Below are 13,542 nucleotides of genomic sequence, written 5' to 3' on the forward strand. Positions count from 1 at the left end.
CCAAGGGAGGGGTAAGGTAGGCTTATAGTCACATGACTTACTGCCCAGGGAGGGGAAAGGTAGGCTTATAGTCACATGACTTACTGCCAACGGAGGGGAAAGGTAGGCCTATAGTCACATGACTTACTGCCAAGGGAGGGGAAAGGTAGGCCTATAGTCACATGACTTACTGCCAAGGGAGGGGAAAGGTAGGCCTATAGTCACATGACTTACAAGATGATTTCCATTAGGTGCAGGATTTATAGAACAAAGGGGCATGACCCGCATGCGTTGTTGAGGTGGGTGGAAGTGTGCTGGGGGGAATGCAGTCTATCAACAGATTCATCATGATAGCAGATTCATTGGGATAGGGTCACCCAGAGGGACCGAGCGTTGCGTTTGGTTCGACTCAGGGGCGTGAGAGGTAACATGTTTTAGCCTATGGAAAAGGGCTCATCTCAAGGGGGTGATAACAGCCTTTACGTATAGGATGCACAGTTTAAGAGGAAGGTTCCTGGTGTGTGTGAGGCTGGACGGCTTAAGGCGTCAGCATTCTGCAGTTCGGCTGGCGCCTAGTCTAACTCGGCTAGCCGAAACCGAACGAGCGTGCTCGCATTCTGTCTTAAAATACCTTTGCTCATCTGCAGGCCTATGACTTTACTTTATTTTAGCTTCAAAGTGGGCGACATGTCTATCAAAGAAAATGTCTTAAGAGGAAGAATGGCGGACTTCAGAACTTTATTTTAATCAAAAAGCGACTTTTTCAAATCCGGCTAGTCTCATGCAAGAGATCCCAGGCTTGACTAGTCAGATTTGCGGGGGAGTGATCAACCGCGGCTCTATCCATGGTGCTGAATCTATGCTTATGCTGCTATTGTTGATCGGTTTATTAAACGCTGCATCGGATATGCCACAGTAAGTGGGTTATCATAACATAAAAACAGCCACAACCTTTCCAAATCCCCCTGATAGCCAGGTACAAGGGGAGAGCTGGCTAACATCTTTCAGTCGAAGGTAGACTAAAACATTTTCACTAGGCTGTAATAATAACCACATCATATTTTACCGCTCAGCCAACAGTGTTTCATAGGCCTACTTTTAAAACTAGGCTACATCAACTAAATGAGGTGTAATTACGTCAGACTCAGGTTGAACAGGAATACCCAGGATGCTCGGGAGAAGCTTGCCATTTTCTTGCAGAATTGGTAGATTTGATGGAAAATATTCAACCTTAATCAGAACCACATGGTCCTGACAGTTGTAGGGAGCGTACCCAGCCCAAGATCCATCTTAAGGTCTTCTGCAGTTCATTCCTTCGGCCGTTCGTTCTGCGCATTGTGTTTTGGCCTAACGATCCAGGTTAGAGTAAGTATCCAAAACCTGGCCTAACAATCCAGGTTAGAGTAACCATCCTACACCTGGCCTAACAATCCAGGTTAGAATAACCATCCCACACCTGGCCTAACAATCCAGGTTAGAATAACCATCCGACACCTGGCCTAACAATCCAGGTTAGAATAACCATCCCACACCTGGCCTAACAATCCAGGTTAGAATAACCATCCCATACCTCGCCTAACAATCCAGGTTAGAATAACCATCCGACACCTGGCCTAACAATCCAGGTTAGAATAACCATCCCACACCTGGCCTAACAATCCAGGTTAGAATAACCATCCCACACCTGGCCTAACAATCCAGGTTAGAATAACCATCCCACACCTGGCCTAACAATCCAGGTTAGAATAACCATCCCACACCTGGCCTAACAATCCAGGTTAGAGTAAGCATCCCACACCTGGCCTAACAATCCAGGTTAGAATAACCATCCTACACCTGGCCTAACAGTCCAGGTTAGAATAACCATCCCACACCTGGCCTAACAATCCAGGTTAGAATAACCATCCCACACCTGGCCTAACAATCCAGGTTAGAATAACCATCCTACACCTGGCCTAACAATCCAGGTTAGAGTAAGCATCCCACACCTGGCCTAACAATGTCTGTGATGATATGGCCATTAGCCTATATAGTTATTCAGAGTCAGCCCCCTCTGTTACTCTGACTGGCAGGGCTGCTGTTGAGTGATAGATGATGACACTAGAAAACACTCATGTTCAAGTCACTAGGCAAGAAGTCAGTGAACTCATTCATCATCTCTATCCATAGTATCATTTAAGAAAATACTTTTTTGGACAATTCAATTGTTCTAAAAGATGCGTGATGAACTTCATGTTGACAAGCACTTTCCTGTAAACTCCCCCCTTATCCCCCTCTCTCTTTCTCCTCCCTCGTGTACTTTCTGTGATGAAATGAACAGCATGAAGGACTGTATTTAAACAGCCAATGTCCATCAGTCATATTTTATAGCCATTTCCTTTTCTTGTTGGCTGAGTTCCCAGTGTTTTCTCTCTTTCTCTCTCGCTCTCTTTCTCTTTCTCCCTCTCTCTTTCTCCCTTTCTTTCCCTTACTTCGTCTCTTTCTCTTCCCTTCTTTCTCTCTCTCTTTCTCTCTCTCTGTCTCTCTCTCTCTCTCTGTCTCTCTCTCCCTCCCTCCCTCACTCCATCCGGCTCCTGGCCCTGTGAGTTGGATCTTAATGAGAATCTCTAGACAACTGCAGTGCTCTGTTTGGGTTTGTGGATGCATTAACGATTTGCCAAGGATCTGTCTTTCTGTCCAATTACTGCCGTCAGAGGAGGGCTTCTGCAAAATATAAGCTTTCTGGAGCTTCCTGTGGATTGTAGACCGGGCCTCTCATTTCGTTGTACCCACCTCTCTCTCTCTCTCTCAACCCCTCTCTCTTTTTGTTGTCTCTCGTCTCTCTCCTTCCCCTCTACTAAGGATACATATTTTCAGGTTAGAAATAAAGGGATTATCTCCAGGCGTACTATCCCACCCTCCCCTGTCATCTCCCCTTCTCCCCTATCATCCCCTTTTCCATGTCATCCCCCATTCTGCCCTGTCATCCTCCCTTCTCCCCTGTCATCCTCCCTTCTCCCTGTCATCCCCCTTCTCCCCTGTCATCCCCCCTTCTCCCGTCATCCCCCTTCTCCCCTGTCATCCCCCCTTTTCTCCTGTCATCCTCCCTTTTCCCCTGTCATCCCCCCTTCTCCCCTGTCATCCCCCCTTCTCCCCTGTCATCCCCCTTCTCCCCTGTTCTGTCTCTGTCTCAGTCTCTTTTCTGTTCTGTCACCCTCTTTTCTGTTCTGTTCTGTCTCTGCTCTGCTCTGTTCTGTCTCGTCTCTGTCTCTTCTCTGTCTCTTCTCTGTCTCTTCTCTGTCGCTGTCTCATCTCATCTCGGCTCTGTCCTGTCTCTGCTCTGTCTCTGATGTGGCTGGGAAGAATCAGGTCAGCTATCTGCCTATCAGCATCTAGTGTCAGTCATCGTTATGGCTCTGACAGAGTTGTGTTCTATGTGAAGGAGGATGGGGTTCTTTCAGTAGCGTTGCCTAGCTACAGTACATAAACATGGCCAAGGTCATGTTATTCAGACTTCAACATATTACTGATTATTTAACTTTAGTGAGGGCCTTGATATCTGCTCCAGACCTATGAGACTGACCCTGATTATTTAACTTTAGTGAGGGCCTTGATATCTGCTCCAGACCTATGAGACTGACCCTGATTATTTAACTTTAGTGAGGGCCTTGATATCCGCTACAGACCTATTTGACTGACTCTGATTAGTTAACTTTAGTGAGGGCCTTGATATCTGCTACAGACCTATGAGACTGACCCTGATTATTTAACTTTAGTGAGGGCCTTGATATCTGCTACAGACCTATGAGACTGACTCTGATTAGTTAACTTTAGTGAGGGCCTTGATATCTGCTACAGACCTATGAGACTGACCCTGATTATTTAACTTTAGTGAGGGCCTTGATATCTGCTCCAGACCTATGAGACTGACCCTGATTATTTAACTTTAGTGAGGGCCTTGATATCTGCTCCAGACCTATGAGACTGACTCTGATTATTTAACTTTAGTGAGGGCCTTGATATCTGCTACAGACCTATGAGACTGACCCTGATTATTTAACTTTAGTGAGGGCCTTGATATCTGCTACAGACCTATGAGACTGACCCTGATTATTTAACTTTAGTGAGGGCCTTGATATCTGCTCCAGACCTATGAGACTGACCCTGATTATTTAACTTTAGTGAGGGCCTTGATATCTGCTACAGACCTATGAGACTGACCCTTGAGGTAGAAACTGAATAAACTGCAGGAGCATTCAACAGGGTCTGGGTGTCTATTTCAAGGCTTACAATTTGAGGCATTCAAAGAAACAATTTGTAGAAAATAAAATAATTTATTGTTGCAGTAGTACCATGATCATGTGGTTATGATGTGTACAGTGAGTTTCAGCCCACAACAACAACAGGTGATATAAGTGTCCTTATGGACCTTGAATGTGATCAGGTACCTTCTTCCAATGGTTTCCATCCCGTTAGAAATGTCCCATCATACTTTGGTCAAATGAATATTATAATACAACAAATGTGGGTATTTATCTGCATGTATACGTGTAATTAAGCCAAAATCATATTGTAAAGTGTTGAAAAACCACATTCAACGTTATGCAGTTGCAGAGGAATGTACTGTACCTGTAAGCAGACCGATAACATTATGCAATACTTTTTTTAATGAGATTGATAACATTACCATTACAGAAGTGATTGATAGATACCATTGAGAAATAAATATCTGTTCAACAAAATGAAGACAAATACATATCACATATGTTCCATATAAAATAGCAACAATGTTTTGGGTTTAAGTGAGAAGAACATCAAAGGTGTTGAAGCCGTTGTAGCTGATCGAGTGTCGTGGAACCAGATGTCATTTGTCATGTCACAGTTGTCTCTTACGTTCGTCCTTGGTTCATATTTCTAGCCCACATTGAGTCTTTTTCCCTTTCATTGTGTTTTGTGTGTCATTCTCTGTAAGACACAGTCCACTGCTCCTTTGTGATGTGGTACTGTTCTCTTGTTCATATAGGCTGCACTTTAAATACTCATCTCCTGGTTCACGTGTCGTGGCTGTCATGTAAAATACTATTATTAATGTGCCAAGCATCATAAACATTCTGAATGATTGTCTTTTTTTTCTTCTCGAAATTAAACTCTCTCTCACTCTCTCTTTCTCTCACTCTCTCTTTCTCTCGCTCACTCATAGACACACACACACACACACACACACACACACACACACACACACACACACACACACACACACACACACACACACACACACACACGCACGGGAGAGCGAAAATACTACCCAAGATGCCTGCAATATTTACTATAATATCGAGAGAACACCTTTAAAAATCATTGTCATTAAGAAACAAGCAGAAAAAATGTAAACGCGAGTAAAACCAACTACAACAAAATAATCCCCTTTTCACTATGAGCCAAAGCGAGCTGTACGGCGCTGGCCAGGTTACACATCCACTATGGTAGATGGAACTATGCTGGACAGGATCATGTGAAAAGAAACTATCCAAGCCAGCACAGTAGGGCTCAGGGTCAGCCCTATAGTGTGAATGAGGGCTAGCCAGCCCAATAGGGCTCAGGGTCAGCCCTATAGTGTGAATGAGGGCTAGCCAGCCCAATAGGGCTCAGGGTCAGCCCTACAGTGTGAATGAGGGCTAGCCAGCCCAATAGGGCTCAGGGTCAGCCCTACAGTGTGAATGAGGGCTAGCCAGCCCAATAGGGCTCAGGGTCAGCCCTATAGTGTGAATGAGGGCTAGCCAGCCCAATAGGGCTCAGGGTCAGCCCTACAGTGTGAATGAGGGCTAGCCAGCCCAATAGGGCTCAGGGTCAGCCCTATAGTGTGAATGAGGGCTAGCCAGCCCAATAGGGCTCAGGGTCAGCCCTATAGTGTGAATGAGGGCTAGCCAGCCCAATAGGGCTCAGGGTCAGCCCTATAGTGTGAATGAGGGATAAAAAGAGACCTCTGGGATGTATGTTCCTACTGGGAGCAGTGTGTTAAACGTGGTTCAAACGAAAGAGGAGAAGCCCGCGGTAGGAGGCTGCTGCGTGGAGGAACAGCCCAGGCTGCTTGGAGGCCTACTGCTGTACAGGAGGGTCCCGTGCTGGCTGGGGGGTTCAGACACAGAACAGGACAGCAGCGAGGGAGTGGGAGTCCGGCTGCCCTTTGGCCTGAATAGTGTGCCCTGACCCTGGGGTGCCAGACCCTGGATGAGACCCCCTTGGCTATGGAGCCCCTGGAGGCCCTGGGGCTGGGGGGATGGAGAGAGGGCCCGGGGCAGCAGGGGGGGTAGTGGGGGCAGGGGTGGAGGGTGTCTCGGGGTGGTGTTGGTGGTGGGCTGGATGGGGTCCTGCTCAGCCAGGGGGTGGGGGTGCAGCGGCTCTGGCTGGGTATATCCGTAGGCCGGGGGGCGAGAGACGCCCCTCTGCTGGCGGCGCCAGGAGTTATAGTAGGTGGGGTCACTGATGTAGTGGTTGACGAAGGAGTGTGTCTTCTGTTGCCCGTCCCGGTTCTGATCCACCTCGTACTCGCTGTCGCTGCCCTGGGGTCGGACAAGAGGGAATAGTGGTTTTAGTTGAGGAATGAAAACTTAGTGGATAGGTGTAGATACTAGCTACATCAAACACAGTTTCAGATGAGTGAGGACTTTAGTCAGTGGGTGTAGGTACTAGCCACATCAAACACAGTTTCAGATGAGTGAGGACTTTAGTCAGTGGGTGTAGATACTAGCTACATCAAACACAGTTTCAGATGAGTGAGGACTCTAGTCAGTGGGTGTAGATACTAGCTACATCAAACACAGTTTCAGATAAGGAGTGAACGGTGGGTGTAGATACTAGCCACATCAAACACAGTTTCAGATAAGGAGTGAACGGTGGGTGTAGATACTAGCCACATCAAACACAGTTTCAGATAAGGAGTGAACGGTGGGTGTAGATACTAGCCACATCAAACACAGTTTCAGATAAGGAGTGAACGGTGGGTGTAGATACTAGCCACATCAAACACAGTTTCAGATAAGGAGTGAACGGTGGGTGTAGATACTAGCCACATCAAACACAGTTTCAGATAAGGAGTGAACGGTGGGTGTAGATACTAGCTACATCAAACACAGTTTCAGATGAGTGAGGACTCTAGTCAGTGGGTGTAGATACTAGCTACATCAAACACAGTTTCAGATAAGGAGTGAACGGTGGGTGTAGATACTAGCCACATCAAACACAGTTTCAGATAAGGAGTGAACGGTGGGTGTAGATACTAGCCACATCAAACACAGTTTCAGATAAGGAGTGAACGGTGGGTGTAGATACTAGCCACATCAAACACAGTTTCAGATAAGGAGTGAACGGTGGGTGTAGATACTAGCCACATCAAACACAGTTTCAGATAAGGAGTGAACGGTGGGTGTAGATACTAGCCACATCAAACACAGTTTCAGATAAGGAGTGAACGGTGGGTGTAGATACTAGCCACATCAAACACAGTTTCAGATAAGGAGTGAACGGTGGGTGTAGATACTAGCTACATCAAACACAGTTTCAGATGAGGAGTGAGAACGTGGGGTGTAGATACTAGCCACATCAAACACAGTTTCAGATGAGTGAGGACTCTAGTCAGTGGGTGTAGATACTAGCTATATCAAACACAGTTTCAGATGAGGAGTGAGAACGTGGGGTGTAGATACTAGCCACATCAAACACAGTTTCAGATGAGTGAGGACTCTAGTCAGTGGGTGTAGATACTAGCTACATCAAACACAGTTTCAGATGAGTGAGGACTCTAGTCAGTGGGTGTAGCTACATCAAACACAGTTTCAGATGAGTGAGGACTTTAGTCAGTGGGTGTAGATACTAGCCACATCAAACACAGTTTCAGATGAGTGAGGACTTTAGTCAGTGGGTGTAGATACTAGCCACATCAAACACAGTTTCAGATGAGTGAGGACTTTAGCCAGTGGGTGTAGATACTAGCCACATCAAACACAGTTTCAGATGAGTGAGGACTCTAGTCAGTGGGTGTAGATACTAGCTACATCAAACACAGTTTCAGATGAGTGAGGACTCTAGTCAGTGGGTGTAGATACTAGCTACATCAAACACAGTTTCAGATGAGTGAGGACTTTAGTCAGTGGGTGTAGGTACTAGCTACATCAAACACAGTTTCAGATGAGTGAGGACTCTAGTCAGTGGGTGTAGATACTAGCTATATCAAACACAGTTTCAGATGAGTGAGGACTTTAGTCAGTGGGTGTAGCTACATCAAACACAGTTTCAGATGAGTGAGGACTCTAGTCAGTGGGTGTAGGTAACTCAAAGCAAACACACAATAAGAAGATTAAGACTTCCTATGGGAATTATGATTCATTGTCAACCTGATTTACTAACAGCTTTGTTCTACAGTCTAAAGGGCATGATTACAAACAAGTAATGGTCTTCATCTAACAAAGAAAACTCGAGACTGTCGATTAGGCTACTACTATCTCGGATCTGTCGCCAAGCAGCTAACACACAGGTGACAGACAGCTAACAGACAGCTAACACACAGCTAACAGACAGCAAACAGACAGCTAACACAAAGCTAACAGACAGCTAACACACAGATAACACACAGTAAACAGACAGCTAACAGACAGCTAACACACAGCTAACAGACAGCATGACCTACTACTATCTGGGATCTCTCTCCCAGCCGCTAACACACAGCTAACAGGCAGCTAACACACAGCTAACAGACAGCTAACACACAGCTAACAGACAGCTAACAGACAGCAGGACCTACTATTATCTGGGATCTCTCTCCCAGCCGCTGACACACAGCTAACAGACAGCTAACACACAGCTAACAGACAGTTAACACACAGCTAAGAGACAGCTAACACACAGCTAACAGACAGCAAACAGACAGCTAACACACAGCTAACACACAGCTGGACCTACTACTATCTGGGATCTCTCTCCCAGCCGCTAACACACAGCTAACAGGCAGCTAACACACAGCTAACAGACAGCTAACACACAGCTAACAGACAGTTAACACACAGCTAAGAGACAGCTAACACACAGCTAACAGACAGCAAACAGACAGCTAACACAAAGCTAACACACACAGCTAACACACAGCTAACACACAGCAAACAGACAGCTAACACACAGCTGGACCTACTACTATCTGGGATCTCTCTCCCAGCCGCTAACACACAGCTAACAGGCAGCTAACACACAGCTAACAGACAGCTAACACACAGCTAACAGACAGCTAACAGACAGCAGGACCTACTATTATCTGGGATCTCTCTCCCAGCCGCTAACACACAGCTAACAGACAGCAAACACACAGCTAACCGACTGCTAACACACAGCCAACAGACAGCAGGACTTACTACTATCTGGGATCTCTCTCCCAGTAGCTAACAGACAGCTAACACACAGCGAACACAGAGCTAACACAGAGCTAACACAGAGCTAACAGACAGCTAACAGACAGCAGAACCTACTACTATCTGGGATCTCTCTCCAGCAGCTAACGCACAGCTAACACACAGCTAACACACAGTTAACAGACAGCTAACAGACAGCTAACACACAGCTAACACACAGCTAACAGACAGCTAACACACGGCTAACAGACAGCTAACAGACAGCAGGACCTACTACTATCTGGGATCTCTCTCCCAGCCGCTGACACACAGCTAACACACAGCTAACAGACAGCAGGACCTACTACTATCTGGGATCTCTCTCCCAGCCGCTGACACACAGCTAACACACAGCTAACAGACAGCTAACAGACAGCTAACACACAGCTAACACACAGCTAACACACAGCTAACAGACAGCTAACAGACAGCTAACAGATAGCTAACACACAGCTAACAAACAGCTAACAGACAGCTAACAGACAGCAAACATAAAGCAAACAGACAGCTAACACACAGCTAACACACAGCTAACAGACAGCTAACACACAGCTAACAGACAGCTAACAGACAGCTAACAGACAGCTAACAGATAGCTAACACACAGCTAACAAACAGCTAACAGACAGCTAACAGACAGAAAACATACAGCAAACAGACAGCTAACACACAGCTAACACACAGCAAACAGACAGCTAACACACAGCTAACACACAGCTAACAGACAGCTAACACACAGCTAACAGACAGCTAACAGACTGCTAACAGACAGCAGGACCTCACCCAAAGCCCTGAGGAGCACCGATCTGATACGTGTAAACAAGAGTCTCCTATAGATGGACAGAGAACAATACAACTATCACAGGAGGATGGTGGCACCTCAATTAGGGAGATGGGCTCGTGGTAATGGCTGGAGCGGAATGAGTGGAATGGTTTCCATCTGTTTGATGCCATTTCATTCGATCCGTTCCAGACATTATTCTGAAATGTCTTCCCCTCCACTGAACGTTATTACATCTTATGAGAAGAGAGGGAGAACGCTGGGAAGAGAGGGAGAACGCTGAGAAGAGAGGGAGAACGCTGGGAAGAGAGGGAGAACGCTGGGAAGAGAGGGAGAACGCTGGGAAGAGAGGGAGAATGCTGAGAAGAGAGGGAGAACGCTGAGAAGAGAGGGAGAACACTGGGAAGAGAGGGAGAACGCTGAGAAGAGAGGGAGAACGCTGGGAAGAGAGGGAGAACGCTGGGAAGAGAGGGAGAACACTGGGAAGAGAGGGAGAACGCTGGGAAGAGAGGGAGAATGCTGAGAAGAGAGGGAGAATGCTGAGAAGAGAGGGAGAACGCTGGGAAGAGAGGGAGAACACTGGGAAGAGAGGGAGAACACTGGGAAAAGAGAGAGAACGCTGGGAAGAGAGGGAGAACACTGGGAAGAGAGGGAGAACACTGGGAAGAGAGGGAGAACGCTGGGAAGAGAGGGAGAACGCTGAGAAGAGAGGGAGAACGCTGAGAAGAGAGGGAGAACACTGGGAAGAGAGGGAGAACGCTGAGAAGAGAGGGAGAACGCTGGGAAGAGAGGGAGAACGCTGGGAAGAGAGGGAGAATGCTGGGAAGAGAGGGAGAATGCTGAGAAGAGAGGGAGAACGCTGAGAAGAGAGGGAGAACACTGGGAAGAGAGGGAGCGTTGAGGGAGAGAGGGGAGGGTATGGGACTCTGTCAACGGTAACATCTGTCTTCCAACACCCTGGCTGTCTGTGTTTGCAGGTACCTGTACAGCACAGTCACAACATTGTTCAACCCAACTCTGAATAAACACTGCTCTCTCTCCCGGGAGCCCCAAACTACTGTTATTCAACTCCCCTGCATGGCAGTCACTGTTTACCTGACACTAAGACAAATAAATGAACTGTCTCTCTCCCGCTGGAAAATACAACATCTGTCTGTCTAGCTAATAGACCATTAATACTGCTGAGGTTACAGGGGATAGGATGACATACACACACACACACACACACACACACACACACACACACACACACACACACACACACACACACACACATATTTAGAGTTGTTGTTCTTTGGTAAGATAAACTTGTTCTATCTTTAAATGTTTTTGTTTGACCTGATCGTACAATGTGCTTACATACGTGACATAATGATTGCTGTGCACAAAGGAGCCAACTAGAAGGATGTATTGCTTTACAGCATGTTACTGTTGAACCTTCTCAATGTCCCTGTCTGTTTCACTCTTCTACCTGCTACACCTGGGTTCTCATTGTATTTTGTTCCTCATCCTTGCTTGAGCTCTGTATGATTGAGCTTGCCTGGTGCGATGGAACCAACAGAATAGTCCTAAAAGTGCAAAACTCAGTCTGCTACACACTGACACGTCCAGTACCTCAGATTAACATGACATTTCCTGTTCGAGTCTGAGAATTAACTGGTACTGAGGCCATGACAGGACATGAGGGATTGAGACATGATAATCAGACCAGTCCTTCCTTCCCATGGGATAAATAATAACTCATATAAAAACAGAGAGAGAGAGAGAGAGAGAGAGAGAGGGGGGAGAAAGAGAGAGAGGGGGGGATAGAGAGGGGGGTAGAAAAAGGGGGAGAGAGAGAGAAAGAGAAAGGGGGGGTAGAGAGGGGGGTAGAAAAAGAGAAAAAGGGGAGAGAGAGAGAGAGAGAGAGAGAGAGAGAGAGAGAGAGAGAGAGAGAGAGAGAGAGAGAGAGAGAGAGAGAGAGAGAGAGAGAGAGAGAGAGAGAAATAAGAAACTCAGAGTGGGAGGGAGAAATGTCAGTCATGTCAGCTATATCTTATGTCAATAACAGGCCATTCTAGTTGGTGGTGACGCACTTGAAACTGACCCCTCGTACTGACAATGTATTGGTTCTTACCAATTCTACATGAGAGGAGGGAAGGTGAGGATAGAACAAGACATGACAATAGTTAAAGACGTTACAGTGCTCTCTGTGATCGCTAAACTAAACCTGTCGGCTACAGTAACTGTATCTGTCGTCTACAGTAACTGTACCTGTATTCTACAGTAACTGTACCTGTATTCTACAGTAACTGTACCTGTATTCTACAGTAACTGTACCTGTATTCTACAGTAACTGTACCTGTGAGTCTGATATCTCAGAGGGCTTCTCAGTCAGGCTGCTGTTCTCTGCAGGGATCAGATCGTTATACTTGGTACTGACATCTTCATCAGAGTAGTGTAGACTGCCTGGACTGGGCCTCGGGGGAGACCTGGAGAGAGGAGGGGGGGGGGGGATAAAGGGGAGAGGGAAAGAGAGAGAGAAATTCAAGGTCAATTTGAAGTGTTAGACAACTGGTATTGTTTCTCTGATACAGTCTCGTCTAACAGTTGGAAAGTCAAACACATCGTGAGCTTGACAGCACAGCCCACTGATCATGAGGGTCACTGTCAACCATGACAGTTCTTTAAGTCACTCTGTTAGTGTCCTGAATAGAAAACATTCAGTGACCATTCTCAGTCGTGTAGAGTACAGAATGTCTTCTGCACTATTCAAGATGGCTGCTCATAGAACTCCAAGTTCTCCCTTTCCGTTAAGGTGATTGGCTCGGCCTATTGGCTGTTTTCCATAATGTATTGTTGTTTCTTTCCTCAGTACAGTCTCTTACTCAGTCAGCCAGTCAGTCAGCTAGCTAGCCAGCCAGTCAGCCAGTCTGATCAGCTAGCGAGCCAGCCAGCCAGCCAGCCAGCCAGCCAGTCTGTCAGTGCAGTCAGTCAGTCTCTCTGCCAGTCTCTCTGCCAGTCAGTCAGTCAGTCAGTCAATCTCTCTGTCAGCCAGTCAGTCAGTCAGTCAGTCAGTCAGCCAGTCAGTCTTGAGGACAGCCTACAAAGTCTGTAGTAGGCACTCAAGCAGCCAAGACCAGCCTCCCTCCAGTTCCTCATTGACATTCCATGTGCATGTCAAGTTACACTTTATATAAGAGGTCAACACAATGCTGCTGCCTTGACATTCAACAGGCTTCCTTCTGCTTGTGTTCTGTTGAGTGTCAAGTTACACTTTATATAAGAGGTCAACACAATGCTGCTGCCTTGACATTCAACAGGCTTCCTTCTGCTTGTGTTCTGTTGAGTGTTTGTCACAGCATCAGACAAAGGCCAGTTATTATTGGT

At 46.6% G+C, this 13,542-nt stretch overlaps 1 protein-coding gene across 1 annotated transcript in view; it reads right to left on the reverse strand.

Annotated features, from left to right (window-relative positions):
- Window positions 1–4,276: 4,276 nt before the first annotated feature.
- LOC139570881 (protein sidekick-2-like) overlaps window positions 4,277–13,542 on the reverse strand; it is a 524,727-nt gene continuing 515,461 nt past the window's right edge. Inside the window, exons 44-45 of the mRNA XM_071393181.1 lie at window positions 12,515–12,644; window positions 4,277–6,518 (exon numbers count right to left, since the gene is read on the reverse strand). Coding sequence (XP_071249282.1) covers window positions 5,985–6,518; window positions 12,515–12,644 — 664 coding nt within the window. The 3' untranslated portion in view covers window positions 4,277–5,984. The remainder of the gene's footprint in view (window positions 6,519–12,514; window positions 12,645–13,542) is intronic.

Source organism: Salvelinus alpinus, chromosome 1 (assembly GCF_045679555.1).
Source record: "Salvelinus alpinus chromosome 1, SLU_Salpinus.1, whole genome shotgun sequence".
Taxonomy (NCBI): domain Eukaryota; kingdom Metazoa; phylum Chordata; class Actinopteri; order Salmoniformes; family Salmonidae; genus Salvelinus; species Salvelinus alpinus.